Source organism: Hemitrygon akajei, chromosome 10, assembly GCF_048418815.1.
Source record: "Hemitrygon akajei chromosome 10, sHemAka1.3, whole genome shotgun sequence".
NCBI classification, from domain to species: Eukaryota; Metazoa; Chordata; class Chondrichthyes; order Myliobatiformes; family Dasyatidae; genus Hemitrygon; species Hemitrygon akajei.
Window position 1 is genome coordinate 159,396,102 of NC_133133.1, and position 15,302 is coordinate 159,411,403.

At 40.1% G+C, this 15,302-nt stretch overlaps 1 protein-coding gene across 1 annotated transcript in view; it reads left to right on the forward strand.

Annotated features, from left to right (window-relative positions):
- The window catches only part of cftr (CF transmembrane conductance regulator), a 150,171-nt gene that overhangs the window by 37,719 nt on the left and 97,150 nt on the right, over window positions 1–15,302 (forward strand). The window contains exon 4 of the mRNA XM_073059522.1: window positions 8,439–8,654. Within this exon, the coding sequence (XP_072915623.1) occupies window positions 8,439–8,654 (216 nt within the window). The remainder of the gene's footprint in view (window positions 1–8,438; window positions 8,655–15,302) is intronic.

The window sequence follows — 15,302 nt, forward strand, 5'->3', positions numbered from 1 at the left end:
GGAATCACAACATCCCATGGCTTTCCTTTTCCAGTATTGATGGTTCAGCTTTGTGTTTCCAGCACTTACTTACTTTTAGTTCTTATTGATGTTATATTTCTTTCCTGAATCTTTTCCCTTGCATTTGTCATTAGAGACAGAACTAAAAACTGACCTACCTTTGTCGATGTTCGGTTTTAGAAGCAGCATCATCTGCGTGTCACATTGCATCCAAGATCAGCTATCATTTTGTTTACCTAAATAATTTAAGATGAAATGCACAATAAGTAGCAATTGCATGCTGTATTCAACTGTTATGTATTATATAATGCATTAATAGTATAAAATAATCAATTAATGTCCTCAAATATTAAATGACCAAATATTGTCCCTACCTAAATATGGGTGGAATTAGCAAATACTTAAAAGGATAACAAGAATCAGAGGTTATCAGCGTTTTAAAAAGTAGTTGGCCAATTTACCTGAATTTTTCTGAGGAAATCACAGATTGTCTATAGATAATGAGTGTGGTGACAAAAGAAAAGGTTTGATTGGTGCCATAATAGAAGCTGTAACATTTAATGCGGTCTAAGTTAGCAATTTTGGGGATGTGTGTTCTGTGAATGTGATATGTGATTACTTTGTGTTTGACGAGATTCAGGAGAGACACTAATTTTGTACTGTAGCATTTCTGTCATGGTTCCAGATAACGTAGAATTACTGGATTTAACCCTATAAGCCCGATTACAGACAGCAATTTAAACTAACCAGCAATGATTAAAGACAGCTGGAGCCTTTGAAAAGGAAGTGCACTTTGACTGGAAGAGGTGATGGGAGTCAAACTACACACAGTGGCAGCTTGGTAGAGGAACATGAGCACAAGAAGATTTTTCCAGTTTTCTGTCCAGCTTTAGAGGACCTGATCAACATGGAGGAAAGAAGGAGAGAGGACCTTGACCCAAAGTGCTAGGAAGCTCCATAAATGCTGTGTCAACTGGTCACTGAAGTGACCACAAGTATTCAAACCCCAATGATTTGGCCATAGTGCCACAAGAAGCTTAGTGGCCTTACACACATGTTCAAGATCATTGGATATAGCATTAGAAACACTTCTGACCAATGGGACCACTAGACACACACACTCCTGTGTATCTCAATTATCTGCAATCTTTATTAATCAGGACTCAAACTTAAATGCCCCATCATCCCTTTCCCACAAGCCTCATTACAGACAGACTGTGCTCACTGCAAGCTACCTTTCTATTGCAAACAGATCAACCAGATGATTTGGAAGGAGTGATCAGCTCAGGGAAGAAGCAACTCAATCCATCCACGACCAATTTGAAATCAATAAGTCTCGGCCTAATTAGTTTGAGATATATATATATATATCATACTCTACCCAACAATCAACATAAACGCATTTATCCAGATAATCCTTTCCCAATCATACAGCTCATACACCTTGCATGCACTCCACCCAAATATTCAGTCAAGGAGATCTGTGCTAAAGTACTGACCCTGCCTGGTCAGACATGACCCAACCTGGTCAGACATGACCCTGCCTGGTCAGACATGACCCAACCTGAGAGCTCATTTCTTTATTTGTGCCTGTCTCAACCCAAATACAAGGTCAAGTTCCATCAAACCTTCAAGTAGCCACCTGCTGACTGGAAGACACCCACTAAAGCCCGTGCCTCGTTCTTGCAGGAAGAGGTGGCAAACAGGTGGTGCCAATGGCCGCAAAACACCTTGGACAGATCAGGTAGATCACTGCCCCACTGACAGGATGCTGGTTATTCCTGGAGCAGCCGATAATCAAATAGTAGCTGAGGCAGCACAGTGAAGATGATGATATGTTTGTACATATCCTTCTTCCCGCACTCCATTTCCTATTCATCCTCAGTCACATCTGATTTTTATACACAGTAGTCAATTTAAGCAAAGGCCCCTCTAAATTCTCCTCACCCCTCACCTTAAGCTTTGCAGCATTTTTCGGATCAGTCACCAAAAACCCCTACTTTCCAAGGGTCTGCGGTTAAGCAGAAAGACTGAGGTGATGAAATTTGATCAGCTACATAGAAAACCACTCAGATACTGGTTTAATATGTGTGGATTCTCAATGGAGAGTCACTGAGTATGTGGGGCGTGCATGCAGAGCAGAGGATAAATTTAGCTCACGTGCCTGTTTCCATGAAGGTGAGGATGCTCATGAGTTCTACTGGGCCGAGTCCACAGAAGGAGGCAGAAGACCATGAGGAAGCAAGATTGAAAAGAATTGGCCTTCCAATTCTAACTTTCCAAGCATCTTAGTGTAGATACTGGAGCCTACCTTCTCCAACAAAGAAGATGCAACCAGTGCCATTTTAATACAACACACACAAAAGGCTGGTGGAACTCAGCAGGTCAGGAAATGGAAATGAATAAACAGTTGATGTTTCAGGCCAAGGCACTTCTTTAGGACTGAGAAGGAAGGGGGAAGATGTCAGAATAAAAAGGTGGGGGAAGGGAAGGAGTCTGGTGGGAAGGTGAGAGGTGAAGCCAGGTGGGTGGGAAACGTCGAGGGTTGGAAAAGAAGGAATGTGATAGGAAAGGAGAGTGGGCCACAGGAAAAAGGGAAGGAGGAGGGCACCCAAGGGGAAGTGATAGGCAGGTGAGAAGAAGTAAAAGGTCAGAGTGGGGAATTGAGGAAGGAGGTGAAAAATTGGGCTAGAAGTCCCTCGTAATATTTTCAATGATAAACTTGCCTCCTTTAATGCTACTGTTCACTCTGCAAGAAGACCTTATTTTTCCAAGATTACTATAAAGAATGGCAGTGATTCAAGAATACCATTCCCAACTGTAAACTGACTGTTGAACCCTGCTCCAACATAAAATGCCCACCATCAAGCATCTGCCATAAAATATGAAGAATTTACAATATTTTTTAACAACAAAATTACTTCCATCAGGGAGACTATAGCTACAGATACTGATAACCTCTATAGCTAGCCTCATAAAATGATGGCAACCATGTCAAAATTTATTAAGTATTTCCGATTCAGAATTCTATAACGTTGTAACAAAGAGTAAACCATCTACTTGTTGTCCTGACCCTGTCCCTACTACATTTTTAAGAAGACTTTTAATAACGTTTTCAATTCTGTTAGAAAAATTATTAAAACATCCCTTGAAACTGGAATTTCTCCAAAAGCTTTCTGTGGCTGACAAATCCCTACTTAAAAAGCCAAATCTTGATAGTGAGATACGAACTAACTACAGGCTATATCAAATTTTCCCTTCCCAGGCAAGGTTCTTAAGAGAGTCATTTTTGACCACCTCAACAACTTTCTAAATGAGAACAATATTCAAGAAAAGTTTCAATCAGATTTTACAGCAAACCACAGCACAGAGACCACCCTTATCAAAATTATCAGAGAACTTAGGCTCAGCACTAATGCAAATAGGGTCTCAGTTCCAATTAGATCATAAGACCATAAGATTTAGGAACAGAATTAAGCCATTTAGCCTATTGGGAATGCTCCACCATTCCAATTTTCCTCTCAGTCCCATGCCCTTCCTTTTCCCCATGTCCCTTCATGCCCTGACCAGTTAGCGATCTATCAACCTCTGCCTTCAATATACGTGGTGACATGGTGTCCATAGCTGCCTGTGGCAAAGAATTGCACAGATTCACCACTCTCTGACTAAAGAAATTCCTCCTCATTTCCATTCTAAAAGGATGCCCCTCTATTCTGAGGCTGTGTCCTCTGGTCTTAGACTCTCCCATCATAGGAAACATCCTCTCTACATCCACTCTATCAAGGCCTTTCACCATTCAATAGGTTTCAATGAGGTCACCTCCCCCGCCCCCCATTCTTCAGAATTCTAGTAAATACAGGCCCAGAGCCATCAAACACTCTTTATATGACAAGTCATTCAATCCTGGAATCATTTTCGGGAACACCCTTTGAACCTTCTCCAGTTTCAATACATCCTTTCTAAGATAAATGGCCCAAAACTGCTCACAATACTCTGAATGAGGTGTCACCAGTGCTTTATAAAGTCTCAACACTACATCCTTGCTTTTATATTCTAGTCTTCTTGAAATGAATGCTGACCTTTCATTTGACTTCCTCACCACTGACTCAACCTGCAATTTAACCTTTAGGAATCCTGCACAAGGACTCCCAAGTCTATTTACATCTTAGAATTTTTGTATTTTCTCTCCATTTAGAAAACAGTCTACCCTTTCATTTCTTTTACTAAAGTGCATGACTGCATAATTCCCAACACTATATTCCATCTGCTATTTCTTTACCCATTCTCCTAATCTGTCCAAGTCCTTCTGTAGTCTCTCTACTTCCTCAAAACTACCTGCCCCACCACCTATCTTCATATTGTCTGCAAACTTTGCATCATTTCCATCATCCAAATCATTGACATCAATGTAAAAGGAATCAGTCCCACACAGACCTCTGTGGAGCACCACCAGTCACCAGCAGCCAGCCAGAAAAGGCTCCCTCTTTTCCCACACTTTGCCTCCTGCCAATAAGCCATTGCTTTACCCATGCCATAACCTTTCCTGTAATACCATGGGCTCATAGTTTGTTAAGAAAACTCATATGTGGCACTTTGTCAAAGGTCTTCTGAAAATCCAAATGCACAAAATCAACCATTCTCCTTTCTCTTCCCTGCATGTTATTTCTTCAAATTCCAACAGATTCGTCAGGTAAGATTTTCCCGTGAGGAAACCATGCTAATTACTGCCTATTTTATCATGAGCCTCCAAGTTTCCTGAGACCCCATCCTTAATAATCAACTCCAACATCTTCCTAACCACTGTCAGTCTAACTGGCCTATAGTTTCCTTTCTTCTGCCTCCCTCCCTTCTTGAAGAGTGGAGTGATATTTGCAATTTTCCAGTCTTCTGGAACCATTCCAGGATCTAGTGATTCTTGAAAGATCATTACTAATGCCTACATGGTCTCTTCAGCAACCTCTTTCAGAACCCTGGGGTGTACACCATCTGGTCCAGGTGACTTATCTGTCTTCAAATCTTTTAGTTTCCCCAAGAACCTTCTCCCTACTAATGGTAACTTCACACACTTCATGACCACTGACTCCTGGAAATTCCACCATATTACTAACGTCTTCTGCAGTGAACACTGACGCAAAATACTTAGTCAGTTTGTCTGCCATTTCATTGTCCCAGCACATCATTTTCCAGTGGTCCAATATCCACCCTCACCTTTCTTTTACTTGATATGTATATGAAGAAAATTTTGGTATCCTCTTTAATATTATAGAAACATAGAAAGCCTACAGCACAATACAGGCCCTTCAGCACACAAAGCTGTGCCAAACATGTCCCAACCTTAGAAACTACCTAAGGTTATCCATAGCCCTCTGTTTTTCTAAGCTCCACGTACCTGTCTAGGAGTCTCTTAAAAGAGCCTATCGTATCCACCTCCACCACCATTGCCAGCAGCCCATTCCATGCATTATTGGCTAGTTTACTTTCGTATTCCATCTTTATCTTTTTAATGACTTTGGTTGCTGTCTGCTGGTTTTTAAAATCTTCCCAATCCTCTAACTTCTCACTAATTTTTGATCAATTATATGCCCTCTCTTTGAATTTTATGTTGGCTTTGACTTCTCTTGTTGGCCACGGTTGTGTCATCTTTCCTTTAGAATATTTCTTCCTCTTTGGGATATGTACATCCTATGCCTTCTGAATTGCTTCCAGAAATTCCAGTCATTACTGCTTTGTCATCATCCCTGCCAATGGTCTTTTCCAATCAATTCCGGTCAACTCCTCTCTCATGCCTCTGTAATTCCCTTTACTCCACCGTAATACCGATACATCTGTCTTTAGTTTCTCCTTCTCAAGTGTCAGGGTGAATTCGATCACATTATGATCACAATCCCCTAAAGGTTCTTTAACCTTAAGCGTTCTAATCAATTCTGGTTCATTGCACAACACCCAATCGAGAATAGCTGATCCCCTAGTGGGCATAACCACAAGCTGCTCTAAAAATCCATCTCGTAGGCAATCTAGAAATTCCCTCTCCTGTAAACTAGCACCAACACAATTTTCCCAATCTATCTACACATTGAGGTCTTCCATGACTATTGTAACATTGCTCTTATGGCATGCATTTTCTATCTCCCATTGTGATTTGTGGTCCACATCCTTACTACTGTCTGGGGGTCTGTATACAACTCCCATCAGAGTTTCTTTTACCCTCGCAGTTCTTTAGCTCTATCCATAATGATTCGATACCTTCTGGCCCTATGTCACCTCTTTCTAGATTTGATTTCATTTTTTACCATCAGAGCAACGTTGCCCCCTCTGCCTTCCGGCCTGTCCTCTAGACACAATGTGTATCATTGGACATTGAGCACCCACCTAACATCTTCTTTCAGCCATGATTCAGTGATCCCTGCAACATCATACCTGCCAATCTACAACTGTGCTGCAAGCACATCCACCTTATTCTGTACACTGCACACATTCAAATAATCTGTAACACCTTCAGTCCTGTTTTCATCCTTTGCAATTTTGTCTATCTTTATCGTTAATTCTTCACAGATCTAAGTTTTTGCCTTCGACGCATTGACTACAACATTTTCCTAAATCACCTTGAGAACTGGGTTGACCTCTCTGGTAGTGCCCTTAGTAGTTTTTGCTCATGTATCCTAGAGAGAAATATTTTCTGTCTGTCTTGGAAACCATGGTTCTAAGAGATACAATGTATCTCTTGGTGTTAATCTGGGAAGCTGTCTTGGTTTGCTACTCTTCTCCTTATACATGCTCCCGTTAGGAAATATCATCAGACGCATAAAATTGAGTTCTGCAGTTACACAAGTGAAACACAACTGTATATCTTGGTTGAGCCTGACGATGATAATACCCTATCTTCTCTGATTTCTGGTATGGCTGCAATAAACAAATGCATGAGCAATAGTTTCCAAAAACTAAATTAAGATAAAACTGAAATACTTTTAGTTAGTCCCAAAGCCAAAAGAGATAAGCTGCTTGATAAACTTAGGATCGTGACTCCCTGATGCACCATCAATAACTCACTCTGAGACTTAAGAAGCGAGATATCGGCTTTTATTGACTGGAAGAATGAACAACACTACATCCTGGAGAATGAGGCCGGGCTCAGGCCTCAATCGCCTTTATACAGGGGTCTGTGGGAGGAGCCACAGGAGCAGTCCAGACAGGTATATGTAGTTCACCACGCTCCCCTTGTAAAATCAGAAGTAACAAGCCAGGATGTTATCCTTGATTCAGATTTGAATTTAAATCCCACATAAAGAATGTGATCAGAGTAGAATTTCTACACTTAAGAAATATTGCAAAGGTACATACATTTCTGTCATGTAATGATGCTGAAAAACTAATTTTTTCCTTTATATCAAATTAACTAGATGACTGTAATACATTTTTTACTGGCCTTCAAAAGAAATCTATTGACAAACTTCAACTCAATCAAAATGCTGCCGGTAAACTTTTAACCAAAAGCAGGTTGAGAGAAAATATTACTCCTGTCCTAACAACTCTGCATTGGCTTCCTGTATCTAAACTGATTTTAAATCGTTCTTACTTGTTTTTAAAGCTCTCAATGGTCTGGGATCAGAGTTCATTATGGAATCGCTTTCATTTTATAATCCTGCTCTAGCTCTCAGCACTTCTTCTGCTGGTCCCTTAAGTTAAAACAATCTTGCTCAAAAAACAATTGGCAGGTCAGTTTTCCTGAGCGATGTTCCTGAACTATGGAACTCAATACCTAAAACTCTAAGAGATGCAGTCTCAGTTGATACTCTTAAACACCAGCTCAAAACCTATTTATTTACCCTTGCTTTTGATGCACCATTAATAACTCTCTGAGATGTGAGGCGAGATATCGGCTTTTATTGACTGGAAAAAAGAACAAGCAGTAGTTGACTACCATATTACATCCTGGAGACTGAGGGCCGGGCTCAGGCCTCAATTGCCTTTATACCGGGGTCTGTGGGAGGAGCCAAGGTCAGTGGGAAGGGCCACAGGAGCAGTCAGCGGGGGGCGTGTCCAGACAGGTATATGTAGTTCACCACAGCTTTTAACTAACATAATTTTGTCTTTTATTTCATGTTTGCACTTTATCCCATTTAAAACACTTTGAATTATGTTATTTGTGTGAAAGGTGCTTCATTAATAAATTATTGTTATTACTTTTACCTCCCCAACTTCACTCTCCCACTCTGCCATTGTCAACCATCTTTCCTCTCCATTCCAGACTTTCTTGTGTTTGCAGGTTACACCTACAGGTAAGTTGTACCTTGTAGTGACTCTGCTGTTTATTCTTATCTATTTCTTATCCCTGCATTTTTATAAATCTATTAAACGAGATGGTTGGATTGCATGCCTCCTCTGTTGGATAACAATAAAGATGAATGCGATTAGTAAAATTTTCCAATTGATTTCAACAGGAATTCACTAAAGCTGTGCAGCCTCTTTGTCTTGGACGCATAATAGCATCGTATAACAAGAAGAACACCTATGAGCATGAAATAGCATATTACCTAGCCTTAGGACTTAGCCTACTATTCGTTGTGAGGACCCTCTTTCTACATCCTGCGGTGTTTGGCCTCCAGCATTTGGGAATGCAGATGAGAATAGCATTGTTCAGCTTAATTTATAAAAAGGTAATTATATTAAATGTTATGCTTATAAGTTTAATCGGGATAATGAGGTAGCTTCATTTGTAAGATGGAAGTGGAGGTTTTGGCACACTGGTGGGTGGTACAGTGACACAACTAACAGAGCTGCACCCTCACTCCTCCAGTGATCCAGGTTCAATCCCAAGCTAATATGTGGACTTTACATATTTTCCTGTGACCGTATGGATTGTCCCTGGTGTGCTGATGATGAGTAGATTCTTAGATTGGATGGAGGGAGAGGACAAAGGGTGATGAGGAACCTGGGGAGAATAAAGTAGGATCAGTGTGAATGGGTGTTTGATGGTTAGTGCAAACCTGATGGGTGAAAGGCATGCTGCTGCAGTAGATATAGAATAATTGGCTACAGGGGAGACAAATGACTGAATATTAGTAAGCATGGGATAGTAATGTCGACAGAGAAGCTGGCTCTAGCTCACTGACTTCCACATTTAACTCCAACATTTTAGTCTCAAGACTGCAATTGTACTTGGGAGAGCTGACATGTCAATTTCACTGTCAATGAGAAAATTATCATGCATTTTTCAATGTAACTGTACTTACTGCACATTAGGGTAGTGAAGGTGCAGGTCCTCCATCACTGGTGGTGTCGTAGGCTTTCTTCATCATATCGGTAGCTTCCACTTGGTTTTCACAACTGTCAGTCATGCAAGTCCCAGGTGGAGACTCAGGGAAACCATCAAACTCAGACGTAGAAGGAGTATTCACTGGTGCTTCCGTAACAATTTTGTTTTGCCAGTCAGTGTTGTTAGCGCTGAGCTGAACCCCAGTACCTGGAGGACTGGTGGACTTAGTCTGGCCTCTACCCTTTGACCTGTTTGGCATGGGTGACCTGACCAACAGCCAAGGCATAAAGCCCCGACTCCAGCCAACATATCTCTCCAGGTCATGAAGGCATGCAAGCCTCCAGACCCTCGACAAGGTTATGGTCTTCAGAGGAATTGAACTGTGAGTCCATGGATTTCCCCTCAGTCATGGGAACGTCAGTGAAATTAATGCAACTTTCAGAGGGCTGATAATGTAAAGGGGAATTAAGACAACGAGTATTGAATTCTTATAGGTTTTTATAACTACTTTTGTGAAATACTTGTGCTGGGAAGCTACTTTGAAACTTTGTTGGCATGAAATGTTTTAAGTTGTACTTTGGAACACTGTTTCATGGAATCATAGAAACTTAAGAGTACAGAAAGATTTCAGGAGGCCCATCAAGTTCACATTAAGCTAACTTATTTTCTTCAAGAGTCTGCCCAAGTTCTGAATGATTCATTTTCCACCACTCATAAGCAATGCATTCCACATTCTAACCATACTGAAAAGGTCCTCCTTGCATTTTCATTTTATCTTTTATTGTAATTTTATCTCCCTAGTCCATGAACTATCTATCAATGGTATAGTTTTACAATATTTGAATCCCTGTCATGATCTTTGGCACCTCGAGATAAATCTCCTCTGAACTTTCATTTTTCTTTTAGTCACACAATGTAGCTGAGATCCTTCTATGCTGAAACAAGTCTCACAAGGTTCTTCTTGGTCTCCTGTGTAGGAACCCTTGCACCCTTCCTAATGCATAGTGCTTAGATCTGGGTGCAATATCCCAATCCTAACCACAGCTTCTTAAAGGTTAGCATTGAGTCCAGTTCAGTGCAAATCAGAAAATATTGGAGAAGCTTAGCGAGTCAGACAATACCTGTGGACAGAGGAATGGAGTTAATATTTTAGCAGGACTGGGAGAGAGGCTATGTTACTTTGGACTTCAGAAAAGAGCCAAGATAGTCAACAGAACCATCATTAGCAATGGCAGAACCATAGAGATGTACTGTAGTAACAAAAATCAGCCCTTGCAAAACTTATACAACAGAGTCCACTTACTCTCTGCTTGCTTGACGGCAACAGATGGAAAAGGAAAAGATGATGGACGAAATGTGTGGTGATCCTGACTGTGAGAGGCAGGAATATTAAAGGGAATGCAACTTCACCAACAAGTAGGCGGTAGGCAAACTGTTGATATGACAAAAATTCTATTTAGCCTCTTGATCAGATGAGGAGGCATCCTTCCGCCATTAACGCTTAATGCTAAGTTACTGGGCTGGATTTTCTGAGATCATGAACACCAGTGCTCTTCTTTGTAACCACCAGCCAGAGTCAACACCTTTCATCCCATTAAGCAGCTTCACTTCTGTACGCTTCCACCTCGTAGCACTTGATTTCCTGTCATAGTTGGCACACTTTCATCTTGATGGGATCACCTCAAGGCTAATGTCTGGTTTTAGTTTTGATTTACTGCTTCCCCTACCTTGCTTCTTGACAATTGCACCCTCAGAAGTTAGTTCAACTTCCATTGACAACAGGAATTTCTAGGTCTCTGATACTGTGACTATAAGGGCATCACTTATCCAACATTCAACTGTGAACGAGCATGCATATTATTCACCTGCACGTCAAATTAAAGCTTCCTTAAACTGCAAAAGGCAGTGGTGAGCACATAAAGAGGTTGAGTTAACTGACTTCAGAATTGTCCCAAACCGCATCAGATAAAGAAATATTTAAATCATGCTCCCAAGCAGTTCTAATTTTATCAAAGGGGGCACGCCTCAAGGTCACTAACATCATGAATAGAAGATATTAAGCCTTTACCCAATGGATTAATACAAAAAAAACAGGTCCGCAAAGTTTTTCTCGAGCATCTCAGGAAAATTTGATGTTAAAGGGTTAATGAAACATCTAATTTGAAGGTATCTAAAGAAACGAGTATTAGGTAGGTTAAACTTTACAGACAGTTGTTGAAAAGTTGCAAAACGATTATCTATGAAAAGATCTTCAAAGCGTCCAATGCCCTTTCTATACCAATCATGAAACGTTGAGTCTCGCACAGAAGGTAGGAAAAGATGATTGTGTTAAATAGGACTAGAGAGAGAGAGACCATGAAGGCCATTATATTTTCTGAACTGAGACCATATGCTCAGAGTATGTCTAATAAGAGGATTAACAATTAGTCTAGGCAAGTGACAAGGAAGTGCAGATCCAAGAAGTGCAGAAATGGAGAGATCCTGACTAGAGTTCAACTCCATTGCCACCCATTTTGGGCAGTCAGACTGATTATGAAAGAAGGACCAAAAAGTAAGACAAACGAATATTGGCTGCCCAATAATATAAATGGAAGTTAGGCAAGGCCATACCGCCTTTTTTTTTAGATTTTTGAAGGTGAGCTTTATTAAGTCTAGAATGTTTGCCCTTCCATAGATAGGACGAAATGATGGAATCTAACGAATCAAAAAAAACTTTAGAAATAAAAATTGGTAAAGACTGAAATAAGTATAAAAATTTAGGAAGGATATACACTTTAATAACATTAATTCAACCTACCAGAGACATGGACAAGGGTGACCACTGTGTCAAACTCTGTTTTGTAGAATTTAAAAGATTAGCAAAATTTTCTTGAAAAATGTTCTTGAAGTTCCTTGTTACTGTAATACCAAGGTAAGTGAATTGATTATTAACTACTTTGAAAGGGAGGTCATGAAATACTAATGCTTGTGCTTCTCTATTAATTGGGAAGAGTTCACTTTTGTGTAAATTAAGTTTGTAACTGGAAAGCTGACTAAATTGCTTAAGAAGTCAAAACATTGGGGATAAGGAAGTAGATGGATTTGATATAAAAAGTAAAAGATCATCGTGATTATCAGAGTATATTGATTTCGGATCATGCCCCAGTTACCCTGTCTATAAATTTTCCTGGTCTCCATGAAATGAATAGTTTAAGGTTGTACATGCGGCTCATATGTCTAAAACTAATTTATCGCGGTTTTATCCTGACATTAGTCCTATTTGTGACAAGTGTAAAGGGGGTGAGGCTTCTCTTATTCATATGTACTGGGCTTGTCCTAGTCGAGAGAAATTCTGGAGAGAAGCTTTTTATCTTTATCCTATATTTTTAATTGCCACTTAGAACCTAACCCTCTGATTGCTCTTTTTGTCAACAAATTAGAGAGCGTACAGAGGAGATTTACTAGAATGTTACCTGGGTTTCAGCACCTAAGTTACAGAGAAAGGTTGAACAAGTCTTTATTTGATTTGAACAGGTTGAACAGGTCTTTATTCTTTGGAGAGTAGAAGGTTGAGGGGGGGCTTGATAGAGGTATTTAAAATTATGAGGGGGATAGATAGAGTTGACGTGGATAGGCTTTTTCCATTGAGAGTAGGGGAGATTCAAACACGAGGACATGAGTTGAGAGTTAAGGGGCAAAAGTTTAGGGGTAACACGAGGGGGAACTTCTTTACTCAGAGAGTGGTAGCTGTGTGGAATGAGCTTCCAGTAGAAGTGGTCGAGGCAGGTTTGATTTTGTCATTTAAAAAAAAAATTGGATAGCTATATGGACAGGAAAGGAATGGAGGGTTATGGGCTGAGTGCAGGTAGGTGGGACGAGGTGAGAGTAAGCGTTCGGCACGGACTAGAAGGGCTGAGATGGCCTGTTTCTGTGCTGTAATTGTTTTATGTGGTTGGGTGAGGCAGACATGCATTTGAGTCCGACTAAACATCAAACATTATCTTTTGCCTCTTTTTTGGCTAGACGTTTAGTTCTTTACAGGTGGAGAGATGTTGCCCCGCCCACTCATGCTCAATGGCTTAGTGATATTATGTCCTGTGTAGACCTTGAAAAGGTTCATTATTCACTTCTCAATTTGGACATAAAGTTTCATTAGGTGTGGGGACCTTTTCTTGAATACTTTCATAACTCCTCTTTAGATTAAGTTTATTTTTTTCTGTACCATAATCCCTTACTTCCAGCTTTTTTTCTGTAAATTTTGTGGGTTTTTTTGATGGGAATTACATTATAGTTTTGGTAGTAGGCATTATATTTTGTAATATATATTTACAGCTCTGTGGGGTCAAACGCTCCGATTAATTCTTCTTTTACATATCGTAATGGTTGGCCTGGAGTTTTGTAGTGGGAGGGCAGGGAGGATGCTAACTTTATATGATTTTATTTTAGATGCTTTTTCCTTATTGTTATAAATCATATATTAGACACATTTGTTTGGCACTGTATTAATTTCCATTTTGATGTTTTTTTGTGGTTGTATTAATGTAAAAAAAAAAAAAAAAATTGGGAAAAAAATTTAAAGGTTTCCACCAAAGTCCTTGTAGACTGTGCCCTGCTTTTATCTTTCACCTGGACTGGACAATTACTGCACAACCATAAAATCCTAAATGGCACATAGCTGAACTTAAATCTTGGATCTAACCTAGTAGTGATTTACCTTTATACTTTTTTAGATATTCCTTTCCTCTCTACCCCCAAACCTCTCAGCAAATTAAAACATGTTTATTTTCTCACTTTTCCAGTTCTGATGAAAAACATTGACCTAAAACATGAACTTTGTTTCTCTCTCCATGGATACTGCCTGGCCTGCTAGTTATCTACAAGACCATAAGACATAGGAACAGAATTAGGCCATTCAGCCCCTTTAAGTCTGCTCAGCCATATCATCATGACTGACCCTGGATCTCTCTCAACCCCCTACACTTATAAGAGCAAGCATTTGGTGTTGTTATTTAAAATTTCCAGTTTTTAGACTATAAGACCATAACGTAGAGGAGCAGAATTAGGCCATATGGCTGATCACGTCTGCTCTGCCATTTCATAATGGCGGATCCATTTCCCTGTCAGCCCCAATCTCCTGCCTTCTCCCTGTATCCCTTCATGCCCTAACTAATCTCTTTGATCTATTATATGCCCTCTCTTGTTTTTGATGTAGTGATTCGTTTGGGAGGGAATAATTGTAAACCATACATGTCATTGGAAAAATAAGAGTCATAGAGTCATAGAACTAATCACCAAGGAAATAGGAATTTCCAAAATGAATCAAGTCACTCTTATCTTTTGGCCCACCTTCCTAACTGATCAAGGTCTGCATGTAATCTACAATAACTTCCTTCGCTATCAACACCTCCTAATTTCGTGTCATCCACAGACTTACTGATGAAGCCTTGTGCATTTACATCCAAATTATTTACATAAATAATAAATAACAAGGGTCCTTACACTGACTCCTGTGCATACCACTAGCTCCCGGCCTCCATTCCAAGAAACAATTTTCAACAACCACCTTCCTCTGAATAGATTTTGAGTCCAAGTAATCAGGTCTCCCTGGATCTGTGGGACCTAATCTTCCAGACCAGCCTACAGTGTAGGATGTTGTTGAAGGCCTTACTAAAGTCAAAATTCTGCAGATGGAAAGAACAACCAGAAGACAGCAGAAGAGAGCCAGGAGAAATGCACAACCGCCACTACCACATATACATGCCCCACCTGCAATAGAGCTTGTGGGCCCAGGATAGGACTGCATAGTCATCAAAGATCTCACTGTTAAAGAGAGGACATTGTCATTGGATTTCGATGAACAACTGAAGAAGAAGAAGAAAATCAAAAAGACAACATCCACAGCATACCCTCATATTCCATTTTAGTTAATTCTTCAAAAAAAAACTTTAAAAAGTTCTTCAAGAGTGGCTTAATATATGCAAAATCAAGTTGACTCCTCCTAATCAGACTCTGTTGATAAATCTTGTCATGCAGAATTCCCTTAAGTGACTTCCCACCACTGATGTCAGAG